Source organism: Schistocerca piceifrons, chromosome 8 (assembly GCF_021461385.2).
Source record: "Schistocerca piceifrons isolate TAMUIC-IGC-003096 chromosome 8, iqSchPice1.1, whole genome shotgun sequence".
In the NCBI taxonomy this organism is placed as follows: Eukaryota; Metazoa; Arthropoda; class Insecta; order Orthoptera; family Acrididae; genus Schistocerca; species Schistocerca piceifrons.
The window spans coordinates 43,796,136-43,811,452 of record NC_060145.1 but is presented as its reverse complement, the minus strand read 5'-3'; the positions used below and the strand labels follow the sequence as shown (position 1 = coordinate 43,811,452).

The 15,317-nt window shown below is 39.1% G+C and overlaps 1 protein-coding gene across 1 annotated transcript in view; it reads left to right on the top strand.

Moving 5' to 3' along the window:
• LOC124711945 overlaps window positions 1-15,317 on the top strand; it is a 96,337-nt gene that overhangs the window by 9,668 nt on the left and 71,352 nt on the right. Inside the window, exon 2 of the mRNA XM_047242212.1 lies at window positions 13,899-14,164. Coding sequence (XP_047098168.1) covers window positions 13,899-14,164 — 266 coding nt within the window. The remainder of the gene's footprint in view (window positions 1-13,898; window positions 14,165-15,317) is intronic.

The following is a 15,317-nucleotide window of genomic DNA, read 5'->3' as shown; positions in this document are numbered from 1 at the left end:
AGCTCTTCCCTCTTGACTTAAAAAGAAACTTGTACAAATACTTCTACTTCCAATGAGTGATTACAGTGATATTATCCTGCAAGGTCTTTGTTAGGAAAGCTCACATCACCTGTAACTTCCTATGAATACCTGTGTTCGATACATCTGTGATGGTCGGCACTTTGCTCATATTTCACCACCATGTGCACAGTTGTCCTGGCCACATGCAGGCAAGTGAGGAGATTTCCATACCCTCTTTCTTCTCTACTGTCTTATCAATGTACACTACCCCTCATACCTCTCCTTGACCTCAAAGCTTTTGCCTGAATAACAAAGCAGAAACGCCAGTTTCCATCAAAGCAAAATCTTTTCCATCCCACTCCATTGTTCAGCCACTTCCTTGAATTCCTTTGTAGCAGTAGGAGCCCAACTCTGGAGGAATAACCTCCTGCTTTGTATTAGAGAATGGAATGTCTTCAGCTTCAGAAGACAGTTAATGAGACATCTTCTGGAGCAACAATAATGACTACCATTGTCCCTGTGTGCAGTTGTTGCAACTTTGTTAGTTCATATTCATTATTATTTACTCACATTGTGTCTATAGACACTCAAATCATTTTAATACTATATGTCATGATATTATGAAAAGGAAAGTTGCTACTCACCATGTAGCAGACATGCTGAGTCACAGATAGGAACAACAAAAGGATTGTCACAAATAAGCTTTTGACCAACAAGACCTTTCTCAAAACACACACACACACACACACACACACACACACACACAAATGCAACTCACTCACATAGTCAGTCGTGTGTGTGTGTGTGTGTGTGTGTGTGTGTGTGTGTGTGTGTGTATCGTCTGTTTTTGACAAAGGCCTTGTTGGCTGAAAGATTATTTGTGACAGTCTTTTTATTGTGCCTGTCTGCGACTCAGCATCTCTGCTACATGGTGAGTAGCAACTTTCCTTTTCATAATATTGTTACATTTCCTCCTGGATTTTCCATTGTTTTATTTCTTAGGTAACTATGATGTAAAATACTGTCATACTGAACTGTCATTTCTTAGGTAACTATGATGTAAAAAAAAGTACTGTATATATCTGATGATGTAAGAGAAGGTGTGATGGCCCAAATCAGATTGAGTTAAATAAATAAATAAATAAAATTATCTTGTGTTGTAACTGTAGTTACAGTCATGGCATGCTGGAAAAGCAGAAGAAAGCATTGGAATAACTATAGGCTCTCCATATAAAGCACATTGCCAATATTGTATTTGCAAACAAAAAGTTTTGACTGAAGTAAATTAATACATAAACAGTATTTTAATTTATGCAAATATTAAGTATTTAGAAGTAAAATTTTTGGAAAACATCAAAACTGACAGGCTGTAATGTGTTTCACTCATGCATGGCTTCATATAGATCCCATCAAAAAGAAGAACTTTCAGGGATGTGGAATGAGTCTAATAAGACCAGGAAATCATATAAATTTAAACTATTCACTGTATTAAGAATAAACTGTCACAGTATTTCTGAATACTGTTTTTGGTTATACCACCTAAATTTAATCGAGTAAATCAGAAAGAAACTGCCGCTTTGAAGCAAACTGTTGCCTCCTCAGTTATGCTATTCAGGGTGAATATATAAAACTGACAAACTGCAGGGATAGGTTTCTGACTTGAAATGCAAAAAAAAAGGTCCTATAAACATGTGACTGAAAACGTATCGTTACCATGGTAGATGGTGCTGACAAATGAAAGTTCCTCTGACCAAGTGCTCTGTGTTCCCTGTGTGTTGCAGGCTGGCTGATTGATGCAGCATATACAAAATAATGTGAACATCAGTACTTACTTGGTAATGGTTTATTAATAAGGGATTGGACCCCCATTTGCCTGTAATTAACCCAGCCCGCTGTTGGAAATAACGAAAACGTTGACTTCTTGGACAATATGATGTGTTTCCACTGATCAGCCATCCACGATTTATGCTCCTGACACCATGTTTTATGCTTCTTTATGTTGGTTGTCATCTCTAATACTTTCAGTATAGCAGCTCGTCCATGAATATTTGCTTTAAGGAGTTCTCAGTGGACAGCGTCAATAGATATGGGTCTAGAAGATGGATATTGAGCTCTGCAGTCACTTTATCCACCATAGTTTTGTATTGTTTTGTCACAATTCATCCAGATTAAGGGTTTCTGCACTTTCCCTTAATCAGTTAAGGCAAATAGTATAAGTTTGATTTGCACCCGTTATTACATTTACATGATGATATCTTTCCATGTTTTTTGTAGGCTGTCATGACTGTTGAAACAGTTGCTCTTGAAACATTCAATAAGTTGGCTGTCTTGGTTACTGATGCTCCAGCTAATCAGGCTCCCACAATCTGCACTCTTTGGAACCCTGTTAGGTCTTTCATAGCATGTCAACCTCGGCCTCTGAAAGCAAATACAAAGTGTGCACTACTTGTAAACAACCTGCATTGACACCTAGTCCATACTGAACATGCACAGACCAGCACAACATGTGCCTTACCTGCATTGTCGACCATCAAACAAAACCATCCCATTACTGCGACTGTTCACATTATTTTGCCTATCCCCTGTACATGATCAACAACTCAATGGAAGAGCCTCATCTGACACTTTACTGGATTCCCTGCTGCAATCATTCCAGTGAAACATTGACCCACACTCCTGAGATGTTTCTCCCATACTAATTAACCTACAGCATCATCCACATTTGCCACTTTTTCTGGCAGATAGTTGCTTTGTATTAATGTATTCTGTATCACTGTAATTTCTAGTGAATCTTAAATCATGTGTGATTATACCTTAAATTACAGTAAAAAAGTGGTCTCTTCTTAAATGTACTGTTAATAACTCATCTCATGATTGGATATCACAGATTTCACAGTCTAGACAGCATTTTGTTAATGTTATTTGGCTGTCTTGGAACCATTCACTTTCTTCCTATTGGGGAAAATTTTAGACAATATCACATGTGAGACTATTCAAGAGACGTAAGATAACAAACAAGATTTCACATTAATTGCCACATTGCATGTAACACCAGAAATAAGTATATCTGGAACTCTGGAAACTTTAAAACCTACAACAACTTATATCATAAAAAAGAAGAGGCACTGACACTGAGATCTCTGAAGTTTCCAGAGTTCCCAATATACTTCCTTATTACGTATGATATGTGGTAGACAGTATGAAAAAAACAGAGTAGTGCAGGCCGCAATGTCCTCTGAAAGTTGGTACAAAGTGAGGTGAGACAGTGATTACCACTGCAGACACATATTCAGGAGTGCATCAGTTCAGCTCCCCATCCAGATTAAGGGTTTCTGCACTTTCCCTTAATCCGTTAAGGCAAATAGCATGAATCTTTTTAAACTGGCATGGCCAACTTCTTCCCCACTGTACACTAAGGTGACAAAAATCATGGGACAGTGATATGCTCGTATACAGATGGTGGTATACCCAAGGTATACAAGGGCAGTCCATTGACAGAGCTGTCATTTGTACTCAGGTGATTCATGTGAAAAGGTTTCCTATATGATTATGGCACACAACAGGAACTGAAAGAATTTGAATGCAGAATGGTAGTTGAGGCCAGACGCGTGGGACATTCCATTCATAAATTGTTAGGGAATTCAATATTCCAAGATCCACAGTGTCAAGAGTATGCTGAGGCTACCAAATTTCAGGCATTACCTCTCATTACCGACAACACAGTGGCTGACGCCCTTCACTTAATGAGTAACAGCAGCAGTATTTGTGTAGAGTTAGTGATCAGTGCTATCAGACAAGCAACACTGCATGAAATAGCCACAGAAAATAATGTAGAGCATACAACAAATGTATCCATTAGGATAGTGTGTAAAATTTGGCACTGATGGGCTATGGTAGCAGACGACTGGCGTGAGTGGCCTTTGCTAACAGCATAACTTCACCTGCAGTGCCTCTTCTGGGCTTGTGACCATATTGATTGGACCCTAGATGATTGGAAAACCATAGCCTGGTCAGATGAGTCATGATTTCAGTTGATAAGAGCTGATGGCCATAGACCCAGGTTGTCAACAAGGCACTGTGCAAGTTGGTGATGGCTCCATAAAGATGTGGACTGTGTTTATATGGAATAGACTGGATCCTCTGGTCCAACAGAAGTGATCATTGGCTGGAAATGATTATGTTCAGCTACTTCATCACCAATTCCAGCCATTGATGGATTTCACGTTACCAAACAATAATGGAATTTTTATGGACGATAATCCACAATGTCGTCAGGCCACAATTGTTTGCAACTGATCTGAAGAACATTATGGACAATTCAAGAGAATTACTTGGTCAGCCAGATCACTCATCATGAATCCCTTCAAACATTTATGGGACATAATTGAGAGGCTAGTTTGTGCACCACATCCTGCACCAGCAACACTTTCGCAATAATGGGTGACTATAGAGGCAACATGGCTCAGTATTTTTGCAGGGGCTACCAACGACATGTTGAGTCCATGCCATGTAGAGTTACTGCAGTATACCCAGCAAAAGGAGATGTGATACAATATTAGGAGGTTTCCCATAACTTTTGTCACCTCAGTGTAAACTTGCATCACATCTCTAATGATCTCATCACTGATGGACAGTAACACTAGAAAAGGAAGAGGTCAAAAGACACCTTTCACTTTCATTTCTGCAGTAACAAATTCAGTTTTTAACATTTCCACCAATCTTTGTGACTTTATTTAATTTTTTCTTCTTTTCACAATGATGTACTGCAATTTAATGATTTTTTCACAATTTCATGAAAATCTCATGAAGTGCACATAGAATGGTGGGAGTGGTCAGTTGACCCCATTTCGGGATGTTGCTGTCTTTATAATTACAAAGGTGCTTGCACTGCAATTGTTTCAGTCAGTAATCTGTGCTTCAGATGAAAAACATGCATTGTCAGAAGGTTTAGCACACTAGACTTTGTTACATAACTTTTCAGTTTTGTGTTGTGTGTTGCTATTGTTTTTCATTATTTAAATAACATTATTTTTTATGTATGTTTTTACTGTAAGAAGTTTTTCATTCATGCCACACCTGTGTGGTATTACTCATTAAGATGCTTTGAATATTCTGCCTAACTCAAATTCTGAATCAGAAAATGCCTTGTGAGTTTTAGAAGCAAATTAAAATAAACCGTAAAAATCAAAATCTAGAAGAAGTGGTTTCTGTTAAATTTTTAGGATTCAACCTAGACAAGATTTTAAATTGGATCAAATGTGGAATATCTAGCAAACAATCTATGTAGCTCTGTATTTGCAGTGCAAATATTGGCAACTGCCACTGACATGGACATGAGGAAAATTGCATACCATAGCTACTTCCAGTCTTCATAACGTACACAGTATTATTTAACTTAATGCACGTACTGAAATTACAGAAGAGAATCATTAGAAATATGTATGTGCTGTGCATCCAAGGAAGTAATGCCACCCATTGTTTAAAAACATGAAATTATTAACAACAGTATCCTCCCTGTATATCTATGATATCATTTTTCGTGTACCACTTTAGAATTATGCATGGAGAACTGCTTTGGTCACACTTATCGTACAAGAAATAAAGAAAATTGAATACTCCCTGCTCATTGCTTAAACTTATAAGCTCAGACTCCCCAGTATATGGGAATGTAAATTTATAACAAATTAGAGGCCAAGAACATTTTGAGTATGAATCTAGGTTCACTAAAAAGAAAGCTACATGGTGCTCTGCTTCAGCGATGCTGCTGCTCTGTTGAAGATTTCATGAACAATGAACTGAATATTTGAGCAGAATGTAATTTACAAATTGTCTTGTTATTTGAATGTGTAAAGGTATCTTTCCACAAAATATTTGCATTAATGTTTAAATACAGCTCCATCTTATTAACTATAGCTTTATATTGGTGAAATTGCATTAATTATATTTTGACATATCTACTGTACCCAATCAAATGATTAGCACATGTATGTTATGAGATGAATAAATCACAATTCACATTTCTGCCAGAGGCAATTAAAATAGTAATCCCAAGTCAGAGTTTCTCTAAACAGATTTCTCTCCATTTCAGTTATCTTCTCACTGGTTTCAGAAGTTGAAGAGATAACAGTGAAGGTGGCTGCTAGAGACTGAACTGAATGGATGATTGCTAACATTTGTGTTAATTGTGTTTTGACATGTCTCCTGTACTCTAATCAAATGATTAGCATATGTATGTTATGAGATGAATAAATCACAATTCACAGTTCTGCCAGAGGCAACTAAGATAGTAAGGCTGAGTTGAAGTTTCTGCTACTAGATGTCTCTGCATTTCAGTTGTCTTCACAATGGTCTCAGAAGTTGACTGAGCCAATTGTGAAGGTGGCCACTAGAGACTGAACTCAATGGAAGGTTGGTAACATGTTGTTGCCTGGAAGAAAAGCAGCTGTGGATGTCCTGAAGGAGAGGGTATAGTTCACTGCATATGCATGGTACCTAGTGAATGATTCTGTCATCAGTGCCCTCCAACTTGGAGAAATTTGGGGTAATGATTGCTTTCATGTTCACCAGAGGCACTTCTTGTGCTAAACATGTTTCCCAGGATGGCATTTGGTCACATTGTTGGGGGCCTAATTTAATCAGGATAAAACGATAAGAGAGATATTCCATGAACTCATCAAATTCATCCTCTCCGATGAGAAGTCATTCCAAGTTCAACACATCGTTGCTGAGAAGTTCCCTCTTATTTATGAAATATGGATTAAGTTTGTGGAAAACTGTCTCCACTTTTACCACTCAGATGAAAATATTGCAGTTGATGGGCACTTACTTCCCAGCAAAGCGAGGAGCAAGGTACCCAGTTGATGCCAAACCAATGTGAAAAATTTGGACTCAGTTTCCAGATCGCTGTAGACGTGGCATCAAAGTACATTACATTTGCTGCAATACCTTTGTGTACCTTGGTAAGGAGGATAACTGACCAAACAACCAAACATTGGGAGGGTATGCCATTCTTCACCTCATGGAGCCATTTCTAAATAAAAGACAGAATTAACTAAACAAACACACTTTTTTGTCTTGTTTCACAAATTTTATTATGGTTACTGCACAACCTAGGTTTCAGGCTATAAGCTATTTTTCAAGTACATTATGATTCCAAAAATGATAAAGCAAAGATAAACATGATGTTAAGGCGAAGATAAACCTCTCAACTTCTTAAAGTATTGATCCTTGACTTAATGTAAAATTGCTTCAATGACCATTTTTTTGACAAATTACGTATGGAATTACAAAATTTAGCAGTTGCGCTAACATGACTAAACTTACCTAAGAATAAAGTTATGCATCAGGCTGTAACCTTTTTATCTACTGATGGACTGAGGCCCAAAGCTTCACTTCTATCTAGGAGTTGTGATATCATCTCAAAGAGGTGAGTAATTGAATTGGGTTTGCTCATTTAATAATATGAGTGGGAATATACACTTTTTTTGTAATTTCTAGAATTTCTAACTCGCTGAGTTTTTCCCCCTTTTCCTCTGTGTGTAAGACTTGTAAATCTATTACGTATTTATGGTTTTTGTTAAGGCAATTTTTTGCAAAGTCTGAATGAGGCTTATTCAGTCTCCAGCTTCTATGATATTCCTTAAGCCTGGTGCAGATTGACCTCCCAGTCTGCCCTATGTAGCAAGACTGACACTCTTGGCATATTTTATAAATGCCACTTTTTGTGATGGCTGGTTGTTTGTCTTTTGCATTGAACAAGCAACTATATATTTGCTGAGGGTCATGGGAAAACACAGAGAAACTCTTTCCCTTCAAATTGTTACTTAACCTGTTTGACATTTTCCCTGTAAAAGGTAATATGCAGCATTTCTTTTCCAGTTTGTCTGTGTTGTTTTTTGGGGATAGTAGAGACCTGGTTCACTTCTTCATCTTTTTACTTAGAATTTTGTAAATGATGTTGGGGTCAAATTTATTATTTGAGGCTATTGTTTTTATTATATTAAGTTCCTGTTGAAAGTCTTCTTGGGACATGGGGATAGAAAGGAGATGGTTGATCATGTGATAGAGGGAATTAATGTGTCAGTGAAGAAGTATTTGCAATATATACGATTTCCATTCTTTTGGACATGTCCAAATGAACAGACACCAATTTAATCCAGCAGTCATTATGAATTAAGATGCAAATGAATTATAGACTTTGGTTGTGAGTAGGCATTGGATGAAAGCAATGGAGAAAGTTGAAAATTTGTGCTAGACCAGGATTTGAACCCAGAGCTCCTGCTTACTAGACAGTTGGTCTTACCACTAAGCTATCTGGACACAGTGGACATTGCAACTGCACAGACTACCCAAAATATACATGGTGTCTGTTCTTTTGGGTATGTCTGAGAAAACAGACACTTGTTTGATCCAGCAGCCATTATGAATTATGACACAAAAGAATTAAAGACTTCGGCTGCGAGTGGGCATTGAATGAAGTTGAAAATTTATGCTGAATCGGGTTTGAACCTAGGTCTCCTGTTAACTAGGCACTTGCTCTCTCCACTAAGCCAACCGAATGCAGTGGACATTGCAACTGCATGGACTACTCTAGCATGCCTACCATGAGATCCAGATTCTCAGTTATCCACACACTTCTAATAAAGTGCCCCTTGCCCATTATTGTCATTACTCACGGCATTTTGTTGATTCCCGAAAATGTACTTTGGTGTGTGTGTTCTTTTGGACTATTGATAACTTCTGACTTTGGTTTGGTCATCTTGAGTTGTGTTGTGGTGCTAGTGTTTATAGTGTGTGTTGGCTTTTGACGTATGCTCTACATGCTGAGGTTTTAAATTTTCATGCACAGCACTTTCTTGCATTTATGTCTTGAAAATTACAGGGTATGCATCTGTGGAAATATCAATGGCTGTCAAAAAGTCACTCAACTGCAATTCCTCACTCAGCTGCATTTCCACAAGTTGTTTGTGTGTTTTAGGGATGCCATTATTTCTGCAGTTCTAGTGTTAAACCCTAATCTTTCTGCATTCCAGGTATCATTGTTGAGAAAACCATAAGGCAGTTGGCACTAATTGTCGCTACCATCTCATAGGGGTTCTGTTCTTAAATCATGGAGTACATCTATGATCATCCCACTATTTGAAAGACAAAGTTCCCATAATACCAGAAACTGTTATCCTATCAGTATTCTCTTGTGTTGTATAAAATATTCTTTTGAATCCTCTTGAACCTTATTAGTTTGAGCAGTGATTCAGTCCAGCCTGTTGGCAGACTGTTCCACAGTGGCTTTAGAACACTAGACCATCTTTTAGTCTTCTGTGAGGCATCGGTAATATTAATGAATACTAGTTGCCTCTCTGTGAAGCTTTTGTCTATGTTAAAAAGTCATTCAAGTCAGTCACACAGTGATCATGCAAACCTTCCTGGAACAGTGGTGTACCGTAGGTCTCTAGAAGAGGATTGGAAAAGGACACAGGTCATCCCCGTTTTCAAGAAGGGACGTCAAACAGATGTGCAGAACTATAGACCTATATCTCTAACGTCGATCAGTTGTAGAATTTTGGAACATGAATTATGTTCGAGTATAATGACTTTTCTGGAGACTAGAAATCTACTCTGTAGGAATCAGAATGGGTTTCGAAAAAGATGGTCGTGTGAAACCCAGCTCGCGCTATTCGTCCATGAGACTCAGAGGGCCATAGACACGGGTTCACAGGTAGATGCCGTGTTTCTTGACTTCCGCAAGGTGTTCGATACAGTTCCCCACAATCGTTGAATGAACAAAGTAAGAGCATATGGACTATCAGACCAATTGTGTGATTGGATTGAAGAGTTCCTAGATAACAGAACGCAGCATGTCATTCTCGATGGAGAGAAGTCTTCCGAAGTAAGAGTGATTTCAGGTGTGCCGCAGGGGAGTGTCGTAGGACTGTTGCTATTCACAATATACATAAATGACCTTGTGGATGACATCAGAAGTTCACTGAGGCTTTTTGCAGATGATGCTGTGGTGTATCGAGAAGTGGTAACAATGGAAAATTGTACTGAAATGCGGGAGGATCTGCAGTGAATTGACGCATGGTGCAGGGAATGGCAATTGAATCTCAATGTAGACAAGTGTAATGTGCTGTGAGTACATAGAAAGATAGATCCCTTATCATTTTTAGCTACAAAATAGCAGATCAGCAACTGGAAGCAGTTAATTCCATAAATTATCTGGGAGTAGGCATTAGGAGTGATTTAAAAATGGAATGATCATATAAAGTTGATCGTTGGTAAAGCAGATGCCAGACTGAGATTCATTGGAAGAATCCTAAGGAAATGCAATCCAAAAACAAAGGAAGTAGGTTACAGTACGCTTGTTCGCCCACTGCTTGAATACTGCTCAGCAGTGTGGGATCCGTACCAGATAGGGTTGATAGAAGAGATAGAGAAGATCCAATGGAGAGCAGCGCGCTTCGTTACAGGATCATTTAGTAATTGTGAAAGTGTTATCGAGATGATAGATAAACTCCAGTGGAAGACTCTGCAGGAGAGACGCTCAGTAGCTCTGCACGGGCTTTTGTTGAAGTTATGAGAACATACCTTCACCAAAGAGTCAAGCAGTATATTGCTCCCTCCTACGTATATCTCGCGAAGAGACCATGAGGATAAAATCAGAGAGATTAGAGCCCACACAGAAGCATACCGACAATCCTTCTTTCCACGAACAATACGAGACTGGAATAGAAGGGAGAACCGATAGAGGTACTCAGGGTACCCTCCGCCACACACCGTCAGGTGGCTTGCGGAGTATGGTAGTAGATGTAGATGTAGATGTAGAACCTACTTATATACAAGTGTTTACACCCACCCCACATACTCAAACTTCAGAACTATTGGAGAACAGACCAAAGATTTTCCAATAGAATGGGGTGCCAAACAACGTGATTCCATTCCATGTAAGCTATTCCCATTTGTCTCGGAAAGCGCAATGTCAAAAACAAATTGTGGAAATAATGGATTACAAATTAATGGGAAAAGGCATAAGAACTTGATATTCACAGGTGACAGTGTACTATTTGGCTAAAAATACCCTTTAATTACAAATTTATGAGACTAAAATTATGTCAACAAATGGATCAAAGCAGAAAATATATGTATTCAAAACTGGCCTCTGAACAATGTCACTGAACATATCTATCTGGACCTGCTCATAAATATGAAGGGTGATGTAAGACCTTGTCTCCATATCTGAATATCTGCCATCCTAGTTTGAAGTTTCTTCATGTTAAAGATGCAAGTAAAAATGAAGGAAGTAGTCCACAATTACAGTGTCTGCAAGTACTGACCTGTGGCTCCAAGTCCTGGAAACTGAATATATCCAACAAAGGCAAGTACAGAAGACCCAAAAAACTATGGTATATTCCAGGTTGATCTTCACAAAAATGTAAATAAGTAAAAATGTTAGCATAACATGTGACCTGATCCGAAGATTAATGACATTATGGAAAGGCAGCTTCATCAAAATGGCAGTGGACTGGCTATATTGCTAGAAGCAAGGATGAGGGATGCACAATCCTGACATTACAGAGGAGTCCAAGAAACAGAAGAAGGTGTAGGGGAAGGTCACCAGACCAACTGGATGCCCAGAAAGTCTCTAGGCTCAATTGGCAGAGATCAGCCCAAGATTGCACTAGCTGCAGAAAAATGCTGAAAGTGTGCTTCAGTGCATGATTTGAAAAGGCCTTGTCATTTCAAAACAGAGATGGTTGATGGCAATGATTACTCTTGGGGTGTTATACAAGTGAAACACATTTTACTGTATGCCAGATAGCTTTCTATTGGTCATATTTTGGACAGTTATCATATACAAGACCATTCACGAGCCATGAGACAACAAACAAGACATTTCATTTATCATTACATTGCAAATTATACTTCAGACATAAGTTTGTCTTGAAACTTGAAAACCCCTTTACAGCAACCTATACCATAAAAACAGAAGAGAGACTGACACTGCCTGTCTTGTTTGAAGTTTCCAGGGTTACACATATACTTTCTTATTAAATAAGATTCATGATAAACAGTATTAAAAAAGGGACAGCTGCAGGCTGTGGTGGTCTCTGTGTTGATTTCTCCAAGACAGAACTAAGGTAAGGTGACACAATTGTTAGCACACTGGTCCCACATTTGGGGGCGGGATGGTGGTTCAAATTCCCATTTGCCATCTAGATTCAGATTTTTCATGGTTTTTCTAAATTGCCTCAGGCAACTACTGGGATGGTTCTTTTGAAAAGAACACAAGTGGTTTTCTTCCCCACCATTCCCCAGTCCAAATCTGAGTTTGATCTGTAATGACCTTGTCAGTGATGGGTGATCAGCTCTTAATCTTCCTTACACTGAGGTGACAAAAGTCATAAGATACCTCCTGATATCATGTTGGACCTCCTTTTGCCCAGTGTAGTGCAGCAACTCAATGTGTCATGGACTCAACAATTCATTAGAAGTCCTCTGCAGAAGTATTGAGCCATGCTGCCTCTATAGCCATCCATAATTGCAAAAATGTTGCTAGTTCAGGATTTTGTGCACAAACTGATCTCTCAATTATGCCCCATAAATGTTTGATGGGATTCATGTTGGGTGATCTGGGTGGCCAAATAATTCACTTGAATTGACCAGCATGTTCTTCAAATCAGTTGCAAACAATTGTGGCCTGGTGACATGGCAGATTATCATCCATAAAAATCATGTCATTGTTTGGGAACATAAAGTCCATGAATGGCTGAAAATGGTCTCCAGTATCCAAAAGTAATTATTTCCAGTCAGTGATTCATTCAGTTGGACCAAAGGGCCCAGTCTATTCCACATAAACACAGCCTGCACCATTATGGAGCCATCTCCAGCTTTCACACAGTGCCTTGTTGACAACTTGGCTCCATGGCTTTGTGGGGTCTGCATCACACTCAAACCCTACCATCAGCTCTTACCAATTGAAATTGAGACTCACCTGACCAGGCCACAGTTTTCCAGTCATCTAGGGTCCAACCAATATGGTTACGAGCCCAGGAGAGGCACTATAGGCAATGTTGTTCTGTTAACAAATGCACTTTCATGGTCTTCTTCTGCCATGGCCCATGAGGCCAAATTTCATTGCATTGTCCAAACAAACATTCATCATACATCCCACATTGATTTCTGTGGTTATTTCTGCAGTGTTGCTTGTCTGGTAGTGTTAACAACCCTATGCAAACACTGCTGCTCTCAGTCATTAGGTAAAAGCTGTTGGTCACGGCATTGTCCTTGGTGAGAGGTAATGCCTGAAATTTGGTATTCACGGCACACCCTTGCCTCTGTGGATCTCAGCATATTGAATTCCCTAATTATTTCCAAAATAAAATGTCCCATGCGTCTAGTGCCAACTACCATTACATGTTCCAATTCTGTTAATTCTCATTGTGCGGTCATAATCTTGTCGGAAACCTTTCCATGTGTATCACTTGAATACAAATGACAGCTCCATCAATGCACTGCCCTTCTATACCCTGTGTATGCAATACTACTGCTATCTGTATATGTTCATATCACTCACCCATGATTTTTGTTACATCATTGTACTTCCACTTATAACTGTGAACTTGTTTGCTGTTACAAACAGAATTAAAATATATCTGTATTTATATGTATGTGTGTCATTGTAATGAACATTGAGATTTATTCAAAATGGAAACCTGTACAAGAAGCATTGAATTGAATAGAGAACATGTGTTACCTTATAAACTGTATTTATAGCATAATATCAGTTGTAATGTTTGAATTTTTGTTTTAGACTGAGTTATTCAACATTGCTTGTGATGTGTCTTTTATGACAGTGGATCTGTAATTACACTGGTAACTTATTCTGACATTCTCTCTTGCAGGGGACATACCTCCACCAAGGGATCTGGTTGAGCAGATGTACTGCTCTGAACAGATTCACATCCCACCAACCTTTCCTTATATTCTGCGTCAGTACTGCAAGGCAGCTATCCGCACACAGCCATATGATCTGCTCAAATGGTCAACTGCTTATTTCCGTGCAATGGCAGATGGAGAAATACCACCTGTTAAACACCGACTTGAGTACCCACCCACTGATGTGCCCTCAGGGCTGACACCTGGGTATCTGAGGGTAATACTGAGGCAGGTATGTTTGTTCTACCACGCTTGTTGTCATAACACCACAATTCTTGTTACAGATTTGATACACAGTAGTCTGGAAGACATTTGCAGATACATTATAAGAACTAAAAATTGCACTCTGCCCAAACAGGCCATGAAGGCCCAACAGTACCAATCGGCCACCATGCCATCCTCAGCCCACAGGTGCTCTGGATTCAGATTTGGAGGGGCATGTCATCAGCACACCGCACTCCTGGCCGTATGTCAGTTTACAAGACCAGAGCTGCTGCTTCTCAATAAAGTAGCTCCTGAGTTTGCCTGCTCAATGCATCTCGCTTGCCAACAGTGCTCAGCAGACCAAATGGTCACCCATCAGAGGGCTAGCCCATCCCAACAGTGCTTAACTTTGGTGATCGAATGGGAACCGGTGGTACCACTGCGGCAAGGCCGTCGACTTCATTATAAAAACCAGGCTCTTAAAATTAATTACATTCAGATGGTGGAGAATGGGTAGCAGCAGCTATCAGTCAAGAGACAAAAAAGAAATCACAATACTCTTTAGAATGTAATGCTGTGAGATGGTTACATAATCGAAATCAGGTAGGCTGCAGAAGCATGCTGGAAATTATAAAGAGAAGACTCATTCATTCAGGGTCTTTCATAATAAGAGAAATAGTCAAGGGAGAGAGAGGGGTACCAACATATACAGTAAATGAAACACATCTGAGCAATTAATGGAGCATTAGAAATGCAGTCAGGTAGGAAATAGATAGACTAAATGGCTTTTTGGAGGCAGATATTGAAATATAAGTGGCTTTGGCAATTCATAATAAGATGTCTGTTGTTCAAAGTCTTTCTGTCTGGCATTTTCACTTTAGGTGAAGTTTAATTTTATCCATTCATTGCAAACTTCAGGTTGACCTGCTGTTTAAAAAAAATTGACGAGATCAGTTATATACTGTTATTTCACCCTGAACTTTCCATTGTCAGACATTTCACAGACCAACATAGCAATACAACATTGTAGAGTGATGTGACATGTTGTTAATTGTGATTTCTATGAACTCCCTAAGAAGCGAATGCCATTCTTCCTGCAAACAGCTCTCACTGCAACCATGTTCTTGAGAGAAGGGCTGTGAGAGGAGTGTGCCTCCCAATACATGAATCTGCAGGATTCA